Raw genomic sequence first — 20,166 nt, forward strand, 5'->3', positions numbered from 1 at the left:
ATTAAGGTAAACACGTTACTTAGTGCTGCTTTAAGAGAAGGAGATGAAGGAACAACTTGGAAGGAAGCTCACATGTTACAAAACAAGTCAATGTAAGATTCATCTTTGACAACACATTTACCAAAAAGGAAACCGCCAATTCTAAAACTGTAATTCTGACCTTTAATGTGACGATCCGAGACAGACCGCTGTGTTTGGAGTTTAGTTTTGAACCTGTCAGACGTTTGTTTCAGTCCTGTGTGTGTTTGTGTTTGTGTGTGTTTGTGTGTCCAGAGTCTGGGTCTGGCGCACTTCGTGTGGATCACGCCGCTGCAGTGCATCCTGTGTGTGGGGCTGATCTGGGAGCTCATCGAGGTCAACGGCTTCTGCGCCCTGGCTGCCCTCACGCTGCTGGGCATCGTCCAGGCCTGGCTGTCCCAGAAGATGGGCCCGCACCGGTGAGAACAGCCTCCTCCACACTGAACATCTGTACAGCCTCCACACTGAACATCTGTACAGCCTCCACACTGAACATCTGTACAGCCTCCAAAAAATAACAAAAAATTGACAAAGATGTGATAAAAGATTGACAAAAAAATGACAAAAAAATTACCAAAAAATGACGAAAAAGTTACAAAAATGAGTTGAATACCCAATAAAAAAATGACGAAAAATTGATGAAAAATGACAAAAAATTACGAAAAAATTACAAAAATGTGACAAAAAATTACAAAAAAATTACAAAAATTGGACAAACAATGACCAAAAAATGTGACAAAAATTTGATAAAAATTGACGAAAAAATGACAAAAATGTGACAAAAAGTTACAAAAATGAGTTGAATACCCAACAAAAAAATGACGAAAAATTGATGAAAAAGTGGCAAAAATGTCACACAAAAATGACAAACATTTAATAAAAAATGACAAAAAATTGACAAAAAATGAAAAAAAATGTCACAAATAATGACAAAAAAATTGACAAAATTTGACAAAAAAATTAAAAAAAAATTGACCATTTTTTAAAAAAAAAATGACCAAAAAATGTGATAAAAATTGACTAAAAAATGACAAAAATGTGACAAAAAGTTAGAAAAATGAGTTGAATACCCAATAAAAAAATGACGAAAAATTGATGAAAAAGTGGCAAAAATGTCACAAAAAATAACAAAAATTTGATAAAAAATGACAAAAAATTTACGAAAAAATGAAAAAAATCTCACAAATAATGACAAAAAAATGTGATAAAAATTGACAAAAAAATAAAAAAAATGTGTCAAAACGTTACAAAAATGAGTTGAATACCCAATAAAAAAATGACAAAAAATTGATGAAAAAGTGGCAAAAATGTCACAAAAAATAACAAAAATTTGATAAAAAATGACAAAAATTAACGAAAAAATTACAACAATTGGACAAACAATGACCAAAACACTGACCAAAAAATGTGACAAAAATTTGATAAAAATTGACGAAAAAATGACCAAAATGTGACAAAAAGTTACAAAAATGAGTTGAATACCCAACAAAAAAATGACGAAAAATTGACGAAAAATGTGACAAAAAATGAAAAAAATGTGACAAAAAATGAAAAAAAAATTGACAAAATTTGACAAAAAAATTACAAAAAATTGACAAAAAATGACCAAAACAATGACCAAAAAAATTACAAAAAATGTGACAAAAATGTGATAAAAATTGATGAAAAAGTGGCAAAAATGTCACAAAAAATGAACAAAAAAATTACGAAAAAATTATTAAAAAAATGAAAACATGAACATCTTCAGCGCCGGGCTCGTGCTGAGAGAGTGAAGCCTCCGTGTGCAGCCGCTGAAGCACTTTCCCGTCTGCTCTCCAGAGGTTTCCCTGATGACACAGAGCTGAACGTCCTGTCTCTGCTGAAGCCTCTGCTAATGCCATTAATGTACACACTGTACAAGCCAGACGCAGAGCTCGGAGTTGGCTGGAATGTGCGTCTTCATTACACAAACAGCTCTATGTAGCAGCGGCTCTGATTAAATGACGTTTGGAGCGACCGTAATTGATTTATGGCGATCATGACGTCAACAGGACATATTTACTTATTAAAGCGAGGCTATTTCATAAAGTGACCTCTCTCTGTGTCCACACATATAACTCCTGTGGCTAGAACCAGAGAGAACTAGAACACAAAGGGCCTCTCTCCCAGCATCAGGTCTTCATTATTGTAGTTAAAGCCCAGCAACTCATCCATCCATCCAGTTTCCTCCGCTGTATCCAACGTGATGGAGATCGAGAGGAATCAATCTGCTCAAGAGAAAGTCGAGGAGCGTCAATAATCTCCTCTGCAGACTTGACGACTCGTTGCAGGACTTTCTTTTCCTCCAAGGAGCAACGAGAGAACCAGACGGTGCACCCGTATGTGAGCACGCTCTCGATGGGGCTGTGGTAGAAGTTGGTGAGGAGGTTCTTTGGCAGGGAAGACTCCCTGAGAGACTGCAGGAAGAAGAGCCAAAAAAATAGCGGAAACAAGGATGAAAATGTGACAAAGTGACGAAAAATTTATGAAAAAGTGGCAAAAATGTTACAAGTAAATGGACAAAAAAATGACGAAAAAATGACAAAAATGTGATAAAAATTTGACAAAAAAATTACAAAAATGTGACAAAAAAATGACCATATTGTAGCAAAAAAATGACAAAAATTTGATAAAAAATTGACGAAATAATGAAAAAAATGTGACAAAAAATGACAAAAATGTGATGAATATTTGACAAAAAAACTACAAAAATTTGACCAAAAAATTAATAAAAATTACACAAAAATTACAAAAAATGTGACAAAAATGTGATGAAAATTTGACGAAAAAATTACAAAAAATTACAAAAATGTTTCAAAAAATTTACAAAAATGTGACAAAAATGTGATAAAAAATGACAAAAAAAATGACAAAAAATGACAAAAAATTTATAAAAAATTAAAAAAATAAATTTAAAAAAATGACAAAAAAATGACAAAATGTGACAAAAAAATTGCAAAAATGTGATAAATATAAAACACAAAAAAACGACACATTTTAGCTCAGTTTTGGATGTTAGATTTGAATAAAGCCAAAAAACTGAAAATGTGGTTAAAGTGATTTAAGACGTTAAACTGGTTTCACTTGGAGCTCACCTTCAGAGTTCATCTTTTAGCTGCTTCTTTCCTCTCGTTTTGCCTTGGCTCTGAATAATTCCATAATCGCTGTTCTGTTGTTCCTTCAGTTATGTGTATTCCTTGGGGCGTTAGAGCACGTCCGACAGGTAGCTTTAATTCACTCGTGGTCTGTGTCCAGGGTGAAGCGAGCCGGTCTGATCAGCCGCCGTCTGGCCCTCACCTCAGAGATCGTGGAGAACATCCACTCGGTCAAAGCGTACGGCTGGGAGGACATCATGGAGACCATCATCAAGAACATCAGACAGTAAGGATCCAAACAGAGGTTTTCTCCACGTTAGTCGCTCCTGCAGACTCCACACTTTACAGCACAGAACCTCTGGCCCCCAAGATGATTTTGAGAAATATTATTATGCAAATGAAGATCAAATACCTGTTAAAGGAAGAGAAATAGTGTGAGTATTTTAAAAATGTCCTCTCAGAACGTCCCTCTTGGTCATATAATGTTAAACAGTGATTCTCTACTGGTGGGTCGGGACCCTAAAGTGGGTCACGGAACCATTTTCAGTGGGTCGCGAGTCTATAGGGAACTTTTTTTGTCACTCATTTTTATCACATTTTTGTCAGTTTTTCGTAATTTTTTCATCAAATTTTTGTCATTTTTTCGTCAATTTTTTGTCATTTTTTGGTCAATTTTTTTGTCACATTTTTTGTCATTTTTTCATATTTTTTGTCATTTTTTCGTCAATTTTTTATCACATTTTTGTAATTTTTTGTCACATTTCTGTCATTTTTTCGTATTTTTTTCATCAAATTTTTGTCATTTTTGTCATTTTTTCGTCCATTATTTATCACATTTTCGTAATTTTTTCATCAAATTTGTGTCATTTTTTTGTCCATTTTTTGTCATTTTTTTGTCAAATTTTTGTGACATTTTTGCCACTTTTTCATCAATTTTTCGCCGCTTTTTTGTCAATGTTTTGTCTCTTTTTTGTCACATTTTCATCATTGTTTTCGTCTCAGTTCTGTTGCTATTTTCACAGCTTTTTTCCAGAAGCTTTTGAATTGGGGTAAAGCCAAACTGGAGGAAATGTGCTCAGTTCAGGTGGGGGTTAAGGGGTTATGTATATATTAAGAGATATTTCGGGATTTTTGACATAGGGTCTCTTTTCCTAGTTAGAGTGTTGCTGATTTCTGGAGATATTTATTATTATTATTTTCTAAATGTTCTTATATTTGAAGAGTTAGAAGATAAGATAATCCTTTATGTGGCGCTAGGCTAATGCAAGGCTAGTGCATGTCTATGGTATCAGCTAGCCTGCATTAAAAACAGTGTGACCCGCTCCACAGAGCACCTGAGGCAAATCACTTATAACACCAGACTAACCATATAAATGTCTGTGTCCATACTTTTATTCAATATTTTCCATCTGAAACTGCACGGAAACACTTACTGTGTCTGTTAAAATGAATGTTGTTGGGTTGTTTTGATCATAATTTCAGTCTTAAAGGAATAGGCCACCGTTTTTATATACTGAGATATGCTCTTACCTCACTTTAGCCAAGTTAATATATCGCCGTCTGGTCTTTGTCCGTGCGCTCTGCCAGGCAAACGGAGCACATACGCAGCCTCTCCCACATGTCACATAGCTCCAAAAAAGCTCACGATAGAAGCTACCAAGCTCTTCCACATGTTCCCTATTTAAATAAAGTTACGTGAAGTGTTTTCATGCGAAGTATATTTACACAGAAATGTAGCATGTCGATTTTATAAGCAGATAAAAAGGGGGACTATATTGTGAGGCGTAATGATATGAGCAGTAAAACGTCCGCACAGTAACTCCTAAAGGTTATTGACGGAAGTGAGCGGGGGAAGTCTTTAGGAGTTACTACGCGGACGCTGTGCTCCTCGTATCATTACGCCTCACAATATAGTCCCCCTTTTTATTTGCTTATAAAATCGACACGTTACATTTCTGTGTAAATATACTTGGCATGAAAACACTTCACGTAACTTTATTTAAATAGGGAACACGTGGAAGAGCTTGGTAGCTTCTATCGTGAGCTTTTTTGGAGCTATGTGACATGTGGGAGAGGCTGCGTATGTGCTCCGTTTGCCTGGCAGAGCGCACGGACAAAGACCAGACGGGGATATATTAACTTGGCTAAAGTGAGGTAAGAGCATATCTCAGTATATAAAAACGGTGGCCTATTCCTTTAAAGGGAAATCTACGGCTTGTTTAACAAAAGACTTGTGTGGAAAATACAATATTTTATTCAATATATGACAAATTACAGTTTTATTTGGGTCCTCGGCTCGTCATCCGAGGACCAAAGCCCTGCCACTTCGGAACCACTGATGAAAACATTGGCATTTGCAGAAAATAGTTCTTTGCTTTAGGTACAATGTTGAGGTTCGGCTCTTGGGTGAAAACTTGCCCCCCACGACTGCTTTACAGGCTCCGATTTAAAAAGATGTTGTAGTAATATAGTAATAACTAGTTTATTCAAAATGAAAACCAAAACTCAGAGCAAAACTAACAATAAAACCACACATTTAAACCTGACTCCGCCCATTATTTAGATTCTGTTACTTGAAGTATCAGCGATTTGGGCCGTTTTTATGCAGATTTTTGACGGTATCTACAGCAAAAGTATCTCTGGATTACAGTTTCCCCTTTTCACCTACAGCGTCTCTTCTTAAACAGAAATCTTAAAAAACTTAAGACTTAAAGGGGGGGGATTTTGCAAAACCGACTTTTTCAAGCTTTCCATCATGTTATTCTGTCACTCCCTCATTAAAAACATGCCTGAAGTGTTGCCTTGGCACATTCACGTATTCTTGAGTAATTTGTAAAAACTCTGATGGCGGCCATTTTAGGGATAGGTTTGCCTGAGTCCTCCTAGGAACGCCCCCACCTCCTGGAGACGCCTCCGAGCTTTCGTCACCAGCCGAGTAACCAACCACTGCTCCTCAGCAGAACCCCCTCCCCACTGATGCCACAGACAGCGTGTGGAGGGGGCGTGTCTAAAGGCTCTGAGGTTCTTAAGCCCTTAACTCCCACCTGAACAAATCTCATTTTCTCCAGTTTGGCTTTACCCTATTCAGAAAGCTTCTTGGGGAAAAAGCATCAAAACAGCCACAAAAAATTAGAAGATAACAATGATGTAAACGCAACTAAAACGTGACCAAAAAGTGAGAAAAATTCAACAAAAATGTGACAAAAATTCAACCAAAAAGTGACAGAAATTCAACAAAAATGCGACAAAAATTCAACAAAAATGCGACAAAAATGCGACAAAAATTCAACAAAAATGTGACAAAAATTCAACCAAAAAGTGACAAAAATTCAACAAAAAAATTAAAAAAAATTCAACAAAAAGTGACAAAAACTCAACAAAAATGTGACAAAAATTCAACAAAAAAATTACAAAAACTCAACAAAAATGTGACAAAAATGAAAAAAAAAAGAAAGGAAAAAAAAACATACAAAAGGTGCCACAACACAGCAACAACGCGAGGAAAAAGATCAGTTTTGTGGGTCTTAGCTTTCAAATGAGGTGTTACACAGACCTATAGCCACAGAATGCATTTGGTTTAGGCGGGTGGTAAGAGGGTAAAGAGACAGAGGCCTATTTCAAGACATTCACTACAGCCATTTTGAGAGAGCAAGTTATTCTAATTTACTGCATTTACAGACCAACAGAAGGTTTGCTCATCATTGTAGTGAGATATAGACTGGTGCTATGGGACTGAAAAAAGCAGAATACCCCCTCTTTAAAAAACATAACAGCTGGACCAAAAAGGGACTTAAACTGGGACCTATCCAACGTTTCAGTGATTTTGCGATGTAGATTTTGCGATATCGATGGCCGTATATTCTGTAAAAGTGTTTCTAAGAACTGGCCTGTGGAGTTTTCTGACTGTGGCACAAAGCTCCTAATCTGACACTGCTCTGTGATGGAACAGGCCTAACACAGCCGTATTAAGATCGCACTGCGCTATAAGAGTCACATGACGGATACCAGAGAATGTGTTTACATGATGATGAATAAGACGTGATGATTCTCTCGAGGCTTTTTCTCACACACTTTAACTGCACCTTTATGTAATGATTTAAAACATGAATAATAAAAGAACTCTCTCCTGCTCCGTCAGAGATGAGATGACTCTGACGAGGAAGATCGGATCTCTGCGTTACTTCTACAGCGCCTCGTACTTCTTCTCCGCCATCCTGGTCATCGTGTCGGCCGTGGTCCCGACCGCGCTCAGCAAAGGCATCATCCTGCGCCGGATCTTCACCACCGCCTCCTACTGCATGGTGCTGAGGATGACCCTCACCCGACAGCTGCCCGGCTCCATCCAGATGTGGTACGACACGCTGGCGCTGGTCAAGAAGATCGAGGTAAACGAGCGCCGAATTTTTATAATAATTTTTTGTCACATTTTTGTAATTTTTTAGTAATTTTTTCATCAATTTTTTGACATTTTTTTGTCACTTTTTGTAATTTTTTGACATATTTTTGTAATTTTTTCGTAATTTTTTCAGCAATTTTTTGTAATTTTTTGTCACATTTTTGTAATTTTTTCATCAATTTTTTATCACATTTTTGTAATTTTTTGTCACATTTTGTCACATTTTTGTCATTTTTCCGTAATTTTTTCATCAAATTTTTGTATTTTTTGTCACTTTTTGTCATATTTTTGTCATTTTTTCATAATTTTTTCCTCAATTTTTTGTCATTTTTTTGTCACTTTTGGTCATATTTTTGTCATTTTTTCATAATTTTTTCATCAATTTTTTTTTTCACATTTTTGTCCCATTTTTGTCATTTTTCCGTAATTTTTTCATCAAATTTTTGTCTTTTTTGTCACTTTTTGTCATATTTTTGTCATATTTTCATAATTTTTTCATCAAATTTTTGTCTTTTTTTTGTCACTTTTTGTCATATTTTTGTCATTTTTTCATAATTTTTTCATCAATTTTTTGTAATTTTTTTGTCACTTTTTGTAATTTTTTGTCACATTTTTGTCACATTTTTCCGTAATTTTTTCATCAAATTTTTGTAATTTTTTTGTCACTTTTTGTCACATTTTTTGTCACATTTTTGTAATTTTTTTTTGTAATTTTTTGTCACATTTTTGTCATATTTTCATAATGTTTTCATAATTTTTTCATCAATTATTTTTTCACATTTTTGTCACATTTCTGTCATTTTTTCATAATTTTTTCATCAATTTTTTGTAATTTTTTGTCACTTTTTGTAATTTTTTTGTATTTTTTTTGTCACATTTTTGTCATTTTTTCATATTATTATTTTTTTTTAAAGGTCGAGCTGAGTGAAGTGACGACAAACACATATACATGAATGTCTCAATGTTTGTCCATAACGATCATGAAGCGAAGCAATATTTTTGCAAACCATCAGAAATGTGCTGAGCTACACTTTCTAAAACATGGTAGTGTTTCCGACATAATCAAAATGCTTTTCAGTTACTTAACCTCTTAACTCCCGCCTGAACCGAGAGGATCTTATTCCTCAGGTCATCAGATTTTTTTTTCATCATTTTTTTTTGGGTATTCAACTCATTTTTTTTTTTTTTTACTTTTTGTTTATTGACAAGTCAGAGCAACAAGCCACAACAAAGGTCTCTGATTTTTTCTTTTCACCCAACCCCCCCACCCCCCCGAGAAACAAAAAATAAATAAATAAATAAATAAATAAATAAATAAATTAAAAAAATAAAAAATAAAATAAAAATTACATGACATGAAAAGAATAAATAAATGGTAAATGGTAAATGGTAAATGGTCTCAACTTATATAGCGTCCTATATACAACTCATTTTGTCATTTTTTGTCTTTTTTTTTATCACATTTTTGTCACATTTTGGTCATTTTTTCATAATTTTTTCATAATTTTTTTGTAATTTTTTTGTCCATTTTTTTGTCATTTTTTTGTCACATTTTTGTTACATTTTTGTCATTTTTTCATCATTTTTTCATCATTTTTCATCATTTTTTAGTCAATTTTTTGTCATTTTTTCGTGAATTTTTTGTCAATTTCTTGTGACATTTTTACCACTTTTTCATCACTTTTTTGTCCATGTTTTCGTCACATTTTTGTCACATTTCCATCATTGTTTTCTCCTCAGTTTTGTCTCTATTTTCCCACTTTTTTCCCAGAAGCTTTTGAATTGGGGTAAAGCCAAACTGGAGAAAATGTGCTCGGTTCAGGTGGGAGTTAAGGGGTTAAAGACATATTTCAGGATTTTTGACATGGGGCATCATTTCCCAGTTATCCAGAGTGCTGTTGATTTCTGGAGATATTTATTAGTATCATTTTTTAAATGTTCTTATATGTGAAGAGTTTCGTGGTGCTCGGTGCTAGGCTAGTGCACTGAATCACACTAATGCCACGTCCAGTAGCGCAGTCACACCTGGATGAAGCCTCGCAGTAAAACCCTGTGTGTTTGATTTGTGCAGGAGTTCCTGATGAAGGAGGAGTACAGAGTTCTGGAGTATAACCTCACCACGACCGACGTGGAGCTGGTCAACGCGTCAGCCTCATGGGACGAGGTCAGGCCACAGTATCACTTCTTAAACATACAGTAGGCGGCTGCTTTAATCAGGATTTTATCACATCACAGACTCAATGATCTGCAGGAGCTACTTTAATTTACATAAAAACATAAAACGTGGCATTCTTCTGCCTGTGTAAACCCTGAGCTCTCCTTTCCCAGCCTGGGTTGAGCTCAGGTATGTTAATCTTATCTGCTGCAGCACCTATAAAGTCCTCCGTCAGAGCAGCCGACACCGTGAGAACCGCACTCTGCATAATGACTGAGCTCCACTGCTGGGAACCGCTGGGCTTTCAGTCCTTCTGCAAACGCCTCCTCTTCCTGGAACGTCTGCAGATGAACATGGAGCGGAAAAGAGTCAAAGAGTCAAAGAGTCAAAGAGACAAAGAGTCAAAGAGTCAAAGTCAAAGAGACAAATAATGAAAGAGTCAAAGAGTCAAAGAGTCAAAGTCAAAGAGTCAGAGAGTCAGAGAGTCAAAGTCAAAGAGTCAAATAATGAAAGAGTCAAAGAGTCAAAGAGTCAAAGAGTCAAAGAGTCAAAGAGTCAGAGAGTCAGAGAGTCAGAGTCAAAGTCAAAGAGTCAAATAATGAAAGAGTCAAAGAGTCAAAGAGTCAAAGAGTCAAAGAGTCAAAGAGTCAAATAATCAAAGAGTCAGAGTCAAAAAGTCAAATAATCAAAGAGTCAAAGAGTCAAAGAGTCAAAGAGTCAAAGAGTCAAAGAATCAAAGAATCAAATAATCAAATAATCAAAGAGTCAAAGAGTCAAAGAGTCAGAGAGTCAAAGAGTCAGAGAGTCAGAATCAAAGAATCAAAGAGTCAAAGTCAAAGAAGCAAAGTCAAATAATCAAATAATCAGTCAAAGTCAAAGATTCAAAGAGTCAAAGAATCAAAGAATCAAAGAATCAAAGAATCAAAGAATCAAAGAATCAAAGAGTCAAAGTGTCAAAGTGTCAAAGAGTCAAAGAGTGAAGATGAAGCTGGTTTTTAACCGGAGACAAATACAAAACCAACACCTGACTCCTGAAATCACCAGAAACACTGCAGATGAAAACACATCTGTCCTGCAGTGGTCAGTGTTTTAACTCCCACCTGAACAGAGCACATTTTCTACAGTTCGACTTTACCCAAATCGAAAAACCTCTTGAAAAAAAGTGTCAAAATAGCGACAAAAAATTGACAAAAAATTGGACATAAAATTGAGGGAAAAAATTACGAAAATTTGGCGAAAAAGAGACAAAAAATTGATGAAAAATAGAAAAAAAATGGACAAAAAAAGAAAGAAAAATATATTAAAAAATGGACAAAAAAAAATGAACAAAAAAGATACAAAATTACAAAAAATTTACAAAAATGTGTTCGAAAAACACAGAGGACGAGCACTTCCCCTCCGAGACCTCAGGCGCCTCACCCTCCTCCTCTTTCCTGCAGGGCATCGGCGAGCTGTTCGAGAAGATCCAGCAGGAGAACAAGTCCAGACCTCCACACGCAGCCGACCCCGGGCTGTTCTTCACCAACCTGTACGTGACCCCCGTCCTGAAGAACATCAGCCTCTACCTGGAGAAGGGACAGATGCTGGCGGTGGCCGGGTCCACGGGCTCCGGGAAGGTGAGGCTAAACCAAGATGTTACTTTTGCTGCTGCTACTGAGGCATGTCGCGCGGATCATAAATGCCACGAGGGGAACCTAAAGGAGCGTGCTGATGTATAGAAAGTGCTTCCATTATTATCGTGACCTTTCTTTAGACGCTTATTCAGGGAAAAGCAGCTGAGAGACTGAAGCTCCGTGGAAGAATTACCACTGTTTTTAATGGCAGACCCCAGGAAGCAAGAAGAAAACATGTCTAAGTGAAAATATAGTTAATTCCTTGAAAGACTTTCTGGGGTAGGACCTTCAGAGTGCCCTGTTCGGTCTCTGAAGACGAAAACAAACCGTCATTTCCAGACTCTTAGCCTTATCGCTGTCTTCCTCCAGCAGCAGGATGCCCTTCCGCGCTGTAGTTCTCTCACTTCTGAAACATTATGGAGGAACAAAGCAAAGCACAGGTTTAACTCATTAAAGAGGGGGTATTCTGCTTTTTTCAGTCCCACAGCACCAGTCTATATCACACTACAATGATGACAAACCTTCTGCTGGTCTGTAAATGCAGTAAATTAGAATAACTGCCTTGTATAAAATGTCTCTCTTAAAATGGCTGTTGTGAATGTCTTGAAATAGGCCTTGGACAAAAATCCAGCAAAAAAGTGACAAAAAAAAAAAAAAAGACAAAAATCCAGCAAAAAAGTGACAAAAATCCATCAAAAAAAAGACAAAAATCCAGCAAAAAAGTGACAAAAATCCAGAAAAAAAGTGACAAAAATCCAGCAAAAAAGTGACAAAAATCCAGAAAAAAAGTGACAAAAATCCAGCAAAAAAGTGACAAAAATCCATAAAAAAAAAGACAAAAATCCATCAAAAAAGTGACAAAAATACAGCAAAAAAGTGACAAAAATACAGCAAAAAAGTGACAAAAATACAGCAAAAAAGTGACAAAAATCCATAAAAAAAAGACAAAAATCCATAAAAAAGTGACAAAAATCCAGCAGAAAAAAGTGACAAAGATCCAGCAAAAAAAGACAAAAATCCAGCAAAAAAAGACAAAAATCCAGCAAAAAAAGACAAAAATCCAGCAAAAAAATGACAAAAATCCCAAAAATGAAAAATTGCAAAAAAAAATTATATTCGATTTTTTGCGATTATGCTAATTTTGTATAAAATGTCTCTCTCAAAATGGCTGTAGTGAATGTCTTGAAATAGGCCTCTGTCTCTTTAAGAACCTCTGAGCCTTTAGACACGCCCCCTCCACACGCTGTCTGTGGCATCAGTGGGGAGGGGGTTCTGCTGAGGAGCAGTGGTTGGTTACTCGGCTGGTGACCAAAGCTCGGAGGCGTCTCCAGGAGGTGGGGGCGTTCCTAGGAGGACTCAGGCAAACCTATCCCTAAAATGGCCGCCATCAGAGTTTTTACAGATTACTCAGAAATACGTGAATGTGCCAAGGCAACACTTCAGCCATGTTTTTAATGAGGGAGTGACAGAATAACATGATGGAAAGCTTGAAAAAGTCAATTTTGCAGAATACCCCCCCCTTTAATAAGTTTCGTTGGTGCGGCTCATATTCAGGTGCCCTCAATCATCAAGCTTGAGTTTGGATCATGTAGGAAAAGCGAGGCCCCCAGCTTTACACTTGCCTCCCCCTGGAACAGTTTGCTGAATGAATCTCTCCCTGCTCTTCACTCTGATCTGTGCCGTCTAAGAATCCTGTTTAGTTTCCTGAGACTTGTGTTTCTCTGTATTTAGCTTGTGTGTTGTGCTGGTCCAGTTTTAACCCCTTAACTCCCGCCTGAACCGAGCACATTTTCTCCAGTTTGGCTTAACCCCAGTCCAAAAGCTTCTGGAAAAAAGCGGTGAAAATAGCAACAGAACTGAGACGAAAACAATGATGGAAATGTGACCAAAAATTGATAAAAAATTGACGGAAAAAAATGATAAAAAATTGACGGAAAAAATTACAAAAAATTGACAAAAAAAGACAAAAAAATTACAAAGTGACAAAAAATTTACAAAAAAATGACAAAAAAATGACAAAAAAATGACAAAAAATGACAAAAAATGACCAAAAAAAATGACAAAAAAATATACAAAAATATGATACAAAGTTTACAAAAAAATGACAAAAATGTGACAAAAAATGTGACAAAAAATGTACAAAAAAATGACAAAAAAATATACAAAAATATGATAAAAAGTTTTCAAAAAATTACAAAAAATGACAAAAAATTGACAAAAAATGTGACAAAAAATTAACAAAAAAATTACAAAAAAATTACAAAAAAATTACAAAAAAACAAACAAAAAATTACAAAAAATTACAAAAAAATATACAAAAATATGATAAAAAGTTTACAAAAAAATTACAAAAAAATGACCAAAAAATGACAAAAAATTTGACAAAAAAAGACAAAAATTGTACAAAAAAATTACAAAAAATTACAAAGTGACAAAAATGTGACAAAAAATGACCAAAAAATATACAAAAATATGATTAAAAGTTTACAAAAAAATGACAAAAATGTGACAAAAAATGTGACAAAAAATGTACAAAAAAATGACAAAAAAATATACAAAAATATGATAAAAAGTTTACAAAAAATTACAAAAAAATACAAAAAATTGACAAAAAATGACAAAAAATTGACAAAAAATGTGACAAAAAATTAACAAAAAAATTACAAAAAAATTACAAAAAAATTACAAAAAAACAAACAAAAAAATTACAAAAAATTACAAAAAAATATACAAAAATATGATAAAAAGTTTACAAAAAAATTACAAAAAAATGACCAAAAAATGACAAAAAATTTGACAAAAAAAGACAAAAAATGTACAAAAAAATTACAAAAAATTACAAACAAAGTGACAAAAATGTGACAAAAAATGACCAAAAAATATACAAAAATATGATTAAAAGTTTACAAAAAAATGACGAAAAAACGACAAAAAAAAGACAAAAAAGTTACAAAAATGAGTTGAATACCCAAAAGAAAAATGCTGGAAAAAAGATCTGATGACGTGAGGAAAAGGATCCTTCGGTTCAGGCGGGGGTTAAGAGGTTAAAGCGCTTCTGAAGGATAAAGTGAGCAGCTCCCGTGTGTCCCCCAGAGCTCGTTGCTGATGATGATCCTGGGCGAGCTGGTTCCCTCCGAGGGGAAGGTGCGTCACAGCGGGAGGGTCTCCTTCTCGCCGCAGACGTCCTGGATCATGCCCGGGACCATCAGAGACAACATCCTGTTCGGCCTGACGTACGACGAATACCGCTACACGTCCGTCATCAAGGCCTGCCAGCTGGAGGAGGTACGGCTCCCACTCGGAGGCTCTTCACTTCCTATTATGACACATTCTGCCCTTGTTTTTGGCTCGTGGCCCCAGTTTGACAGTGTTGTTCTCTTTGCGCTCTCTGTGGTTGCGTTACACTTGATTCACTGTTTGAAGTCGTGAGTATTAAGGTGGATTCAAATTCATTTAAAGGAGCTGTATGGTTCCTTTAATCCCTCAGGATGTTCCTCATCAGCTCTAAGGAGCCTCTGCCGCCTCCTGAAGGATTCTGAACCCTCCGATCTGCACCAGTGTGAAATGATTCCATTCAAGCAGGTCATTGTTAGAGCCACAGCAGCATCTGGAAGTTTATTCTTGGAAATCTATGAATTTATGGCAACGTTAAGCTCTTTAGTTTATATTTTACTAGAACAAAACAAAGACCCACTATGAAAGAACAGATGCTGAAGCAGAAGGACAGGATTTGGTGAGTATCAATGATAATTGAATTGGATTATGGTGGTAATAAATAGGGATGCACCGATACCGATACCAGTATACAACATACAGGCTAACGATGCTAACTCGCGGCTAGCAGTTCTGGCCATTCTGACGCCGTTTTAAGCCCAGGGGTTTATTCATCTGAAAAACTAACCCAGCGACTAAAACGTCCTCAGAAAATCCAAATTAAAGACATACAGCATGTTTATATTGAGGGAAAATGAGCTGCAGCAGAACAATGAAAACGCTGTAGCTTCTCGCTAAGTTACTACAAACACAGGAGAAAATCTACAGGAGCTGAAGTAAAGACGAAAAGAGACCATTTAAGAAACATCTCAATACTATTGTAAATAAAAACACATAAATGAATAAAGTTCAGGCATTGGGAGCTTTAGGACATGGGCTTTTCTGTCTGTGATGGACAGAGACATAAAAATAAAAAATTATATTGAATGAAAATGTAATAAATAAATAAATGGCATCAGCACAATTATAATATAACGGCACTTAAATGTGTCGCCGACTTTACTTAAGGAAATGTACATGAGTAAATTAACTAATTACAAACCAATCTGCTGTGAAAAAAGTAAGAATGTTGAAGAAAATGCCTTGTACTCGTATCGGTATTCGGTATCGGCGAGTACTTAAATCCAAGTACTCGTATCGGTTTTAGAAAAAGTGGTATCGGTGCCTCCCTTGTAATAAAATGAAATAGTTGCAGGAGGATATTGAGCGTATATTTATGATGTAACTTCCTGGATGTTCCTCTGCTGGGTTAGAACGGTTCACATTGTCCTGACACAGAAGGAGCAGCTGAAGCTCCTGCTCCTCACTGCAAAAGGCTCCTCAAGGTCGACCTCATCTGGGCCTCCATCTTGATTCACACAAGTGGTGAGGAAGACCTTCACTTCCTGACTGTCCTGACAGACAGGAAACCATCTACACCACACTGGTGCCATCTCAGAGCAACCATGGTCAGGATGCACAGCTGGAGAGGGTGCAAAAGAGAGCTCTGAAGTTCATCTGAGAGAGTGGGCCGTCTCTGAGCTCAGATCCTCCTGATTCTCGTGTTTCTCATAAACGTGTTCGCTGAGAGACGTCCGTGCTCCGTGAAACTGGAGACTCATCCTCTGACATCACAGCAGCTCCGTCACGCTCGGCTGCACCGCACAGAAAACGAGGATCTTACGCCGATGATGGAGAGTCAGATCCAGGCAGAGCAGGTCTATGTTTTCACGTCCACACTCGTCAGAGCGAGGAGAGCGGAGCAGAGGCGTGTGTTTACAGCAAACAGAGCTGCGTGACACAAACACTCACTTTGCTCCACAGAACAGCAGCTCTTTACACTCAAGCTTCTACTCTTGGACTCACATTAGGTCGCTTTCTTTCTCCATCATTTTTTTGTTGGGTAGTCAACTCATTTTTGTAACTTTCTGGTCATTTTTTTGGTCATTTTTTGTCACATTTTTGTCATTTTTTCGTCATTTTTTAATCACATTTTTGTCATTTTTTTGTCATTTTTTGTCAATTTTTTGTAATTTTTTTGGTCAAATTTTAATCAAATTTTTGTATTTTTTTTGTAACATTTTGTCACATTTTTCGTCTTTTTTTTGTCTTTTTTTGTAATTCTTTTGTCAAATTTTAATCATATTTTTTCAATTTCTTGTGACATTTTTGCCACTTTTTCATAAATTTTTCGTCACTTTTTTGTCACATATTTGTTATTTTTTTGGTCCTTTTTTGTTGAATTTTTTTTGTCAATTTTTTTGTAATTTTTTGCAACATTTTTGTAATTTTTTCGTCAATTTTTTATTAAATTTTTGTCATTTTTTGTCATTTCTTGTGACATTTTTGCCACTTTTTCATCAATTTTTCGTCACTTTTTTGTCATTTTTTTGGTCTTTTTTTGTAATTTTTTCGTCAAATTTTTATCAATTTTTTGTCTTTTTTTATCACATATTTGTAATTTTTTTGTGTTTTTTTGTCCGTATTTTGTATTGTATAACTATACTATATAACTATGCTAGGCTAACTGTGGGCTAGCGCCACTTAAACAGTAAATTTACAGTGAAACGAATGATCTCCATTGTGTAACCGGATGAACAATATCCCTCTGTCCCTTTGTCTTTCCTCTCACGGACAATTAATGAGTAAAAACACGACTTGCTACGACACCTGCAGTGGCGCTCATGGCCTCTGGGGGCAGGAGTTAACCCCCCGCCTTCACCGAGCGCTGGTCTTTGTGTTGAGCTGAAGTGTCTCTCAGCAGCAGCAGTGATGTTTTACAGCCGTGTCGTGTTGTGGCTGAGACGCCGTGTCCCGGTGGTCTCCTCTGGTGGTCCCGGTGGTCTCCTCGAGAGTCTTTTGTCCCGACACAGACTGCGGTGTGTGTTTTCTGTGTTTATGGAGCTGTAAATGTTGTGCTCCTCAGTCTGCGGTGGGACAGCAGCAGGTACTCGCCTTCGCTCTGTGGCTCTGATCAGTGTGTGTTTCAGACTCTTTCATTTGTGTTTTGTGCTGCACGACTGCACGACATCATCATCACAACACTTTACAACACTTTGTACAACAAGCATGGGATCAACTGTGCAAAACATAATGCCTAAAAAATGAAAAAATAAGACTTGATTTCATCATTTCTGGTACTGATTTTTTTTTGTATTTTACGAAACCTTTACTAAAATATTTGTCATATAGAACCATAAAACAGATCATGTTAATTTATTCCTTTTCTTTTCATTTCTTTTAAATGTGTGTCCTTTATCTGAGGTGAGAAAGTTCAAGAAAGTTCCTTTAACGACAATTTTTTCAAAATTGTTTCCCTAGTTTTTCATTCCCTCCACCCCAATTTTTTCCTCATTTTTTCCCCCTACAATTCTACTATTCATAATTTTTTCAAATTTTTAGATTTTTTTAAAAACGTTTTATTTTTTACCTTTTTCTCAAATGTTTCTTTTTTTTCTCCCAATTATTGTTTTTTTCCCCTCCAGTTTTTGTCATTATTTTCTAATTTTTTTTGTGATTTTTCGCTTTTTTAAAAACATTTTTTCTAACTTTTTTCTCAATTTTTTCATTTTTTTCCTTCCATTTTTTTTCCCTCCAATTTTTCCCCAATTTTCATTTTTTCTATTTTTTTTTCCAGATTAAAAAACAATTAAAAATCCCCCAAAAAATTATCTCCAAATTTCATCATTTTAAATCCCATAATCCAACAGTTTGAACATCAGTTTAAAACGTGTTCATCCAAACTGGAATAAATTATTCCGACAGCTGCCAGCAGGAGGAGCCCATCATGCTTTGGCTTCATTTGTACATTATTTATGTGTTTTGTGGTGTTTTAATGCTGCTGCCCCGTATGTCTCCTCTGACCTCCTCCTCTGCTCCTCCTCCTCGTCTGAACTCCTCTTCTGCTCCTCCTCCTCTGACCTCCTCCTCTTCTCTCTCAGGACCTGGCTCAGTTCCCGGAGAAGGACAAGACTCACCTGGTGGAGGGCGGGGTCACGCTGAGCGGAGGTCAAAGGGCGCGGGTCGGGCTGGCCAGGTACTGGTTTAACCCTCACTCTCTCCCTCGCGTCTGTCCGCACCCCGGGACACGGCGGAGGTTATTAACCCGCCGGCCACAGCGAGGCCTTTGTCTGGACGAGGCTCAGGAAGCGCCGGCGATTATAATGAACTTCAGATTAAACTTCAGGACTCAGAGGCGGAGAGTGAACCTTAACCACGGATCCACAGGAGACGAGGAGTGAACCCTGCAAAAGCTCAATCAAAGCAACAATAGCACAATAAATAAACAAGCCACAAAAACGCAATAAGGGTGGCAAAAAAGTGACCAAAACATGACAAAAAGGTATTAAAAAAGCAACGGGAGAAAATGTTGAAAAAGCTGCAAAAAAAGTAAAAAAACTACAAAAATATGACCAAAAAAGATACAAAATATGACAAAAAACTATAAAATATGACAAAGAAAACTATAAAAAATATGACCAAAAAACCATGGCAAGGCAAGGCAAGTTTATTTGTAGAGCACAATTCATACACAAGGCAATTCAAAGCTTCACAGTTGCATAAATACAAGAAAACAAATAGAATCAATAAAAACATCAACATAAAATTAATCAATTACAGTAAAAGGCGAGAGTGCAGATAAAATACTTTCAGTCATATGCATCGGTAAAAAGAACTGTTTTCAGCCTGGATTTGAACATTGTCAGAGTCGAGGCTTGTCTCACATCCTCGTGAAGACTGTTCCAGATTTTAGCTGCATGAAACTGAAACGCAGCCTCACCGTGTTTAGTCCTGACTCTGGGAACCACCAGGAGGCCCCTCCCTGAAGTTCTCAGGGCCCGAGATGGTTCATACGGCTCTAACATGTCAGAGATGTACTTTGGAGCTAAACCATGAAAAGACTACTACAAAAATATGATCAAAAAACTATAAAAATATGACCAAAAAACTACAAAATATGACAAAAAAAACTACAAAAATATGACTAAAAAAAAAAACAATATATGACAAAAAAAAACTACAAAAACATGACCAAAAATCTACAAAAACATGACTAAAAAGTTAAAAAAAAAAATATGACCACAAAAACTACAAAAATATGACAAAAAATATATAAAAATATGACCAAAAAACTATAAAAATATGACCAAAAAACTACAAAATATGACAGAAAACTACAAACACATGACAAAAAACTTTAAAATCATGACTAAAAGAGGTCTTTAAAAGTCTTAGCTTTCAAATGAGGCTACACTGGCCTGCAGGCTGTACACTCCAGTCAAGAAGCTTTAGATTTGGGTAAAGCTGAACTGGAGAAAACGTGCTCAGTTAAAACCAAGTGCATTTTCTTCAGCTCAACTTTACCCAAAAATCCACAAGGTATAACGCCTCATTTGAAAGCTAAGACCTACAAAACAAAATGCTCTTTGACTGAGAACATGGCTGATTAAACCCTCTCAACAATCGAAAAGAAAACCAGTTCTAAAGTTCTCAAACAGTGGTGTCAGTACAGGAGACTGGGAGAGATTCATGAGGACTTATCTTTGTATCGTTCACGTTTCGGTTTCCTGCTGAAGTTACTCATTGTTAGGTTTAGGCCTAGACTCTATAAATACAATA

General features: G+C 36.2%; 1 protein-coding gene across 1 annotated transcript in view; it reads left to right on the forward strand.

The window, feature by feature from the left end:
- LOC306982773 (cystic fibrosis transmembrane conductance regulator-like) overlaps positions 1-18,788 on the forward strand; it is a gene marked incomplete at its 3' end in the record, with an annotated part of 47,295 nt that extends 28,507 nt beyond the window's left edge. The window contains exons 6-12 of the mRNA XM_079583228.1: positions 274-437; positions 3,292-3,417; positions 7,270-7,516; positions 9,599-9,691; positions 11,122-11,298; positions 14,389-14,580; positions 18,489-18,788. Coding sequence (XP_079439354.1) covers positions 274-437; positions 3,292-3,417; positions 7,270-7,516; positions 9,599-9,691; positions 11,122-11,298; positions 14,389-14,580; positions 18,489-18,788 — 1,299 coding nt within the window. The remainder of the gene's footprint in view (positions 1-273; positions 438-3,291; positions 3,418-7,269; positions 7,517-9,598; positions 9,692-11,121; positions 11,299-14,388; positions 14,581-18,488) is intronic.
- Positions 18,789-20,166: the final 1,378 nt, after the last annotated feature.

The sequence above is a fragment of the Gobius niger genome, assembly GCF_951799975.1.
Source record: "Gobius niger genome assembly, contig: SCAFFOLD_154, whole genome shotgun sequence".
NCBI classification, from domain to species: domain Eukaryota; kingdom Metazoa; phylum Chordata; class Actinopteri; order Gobiiformes; family Gobiidae; genus Gobius; species Gobius niger.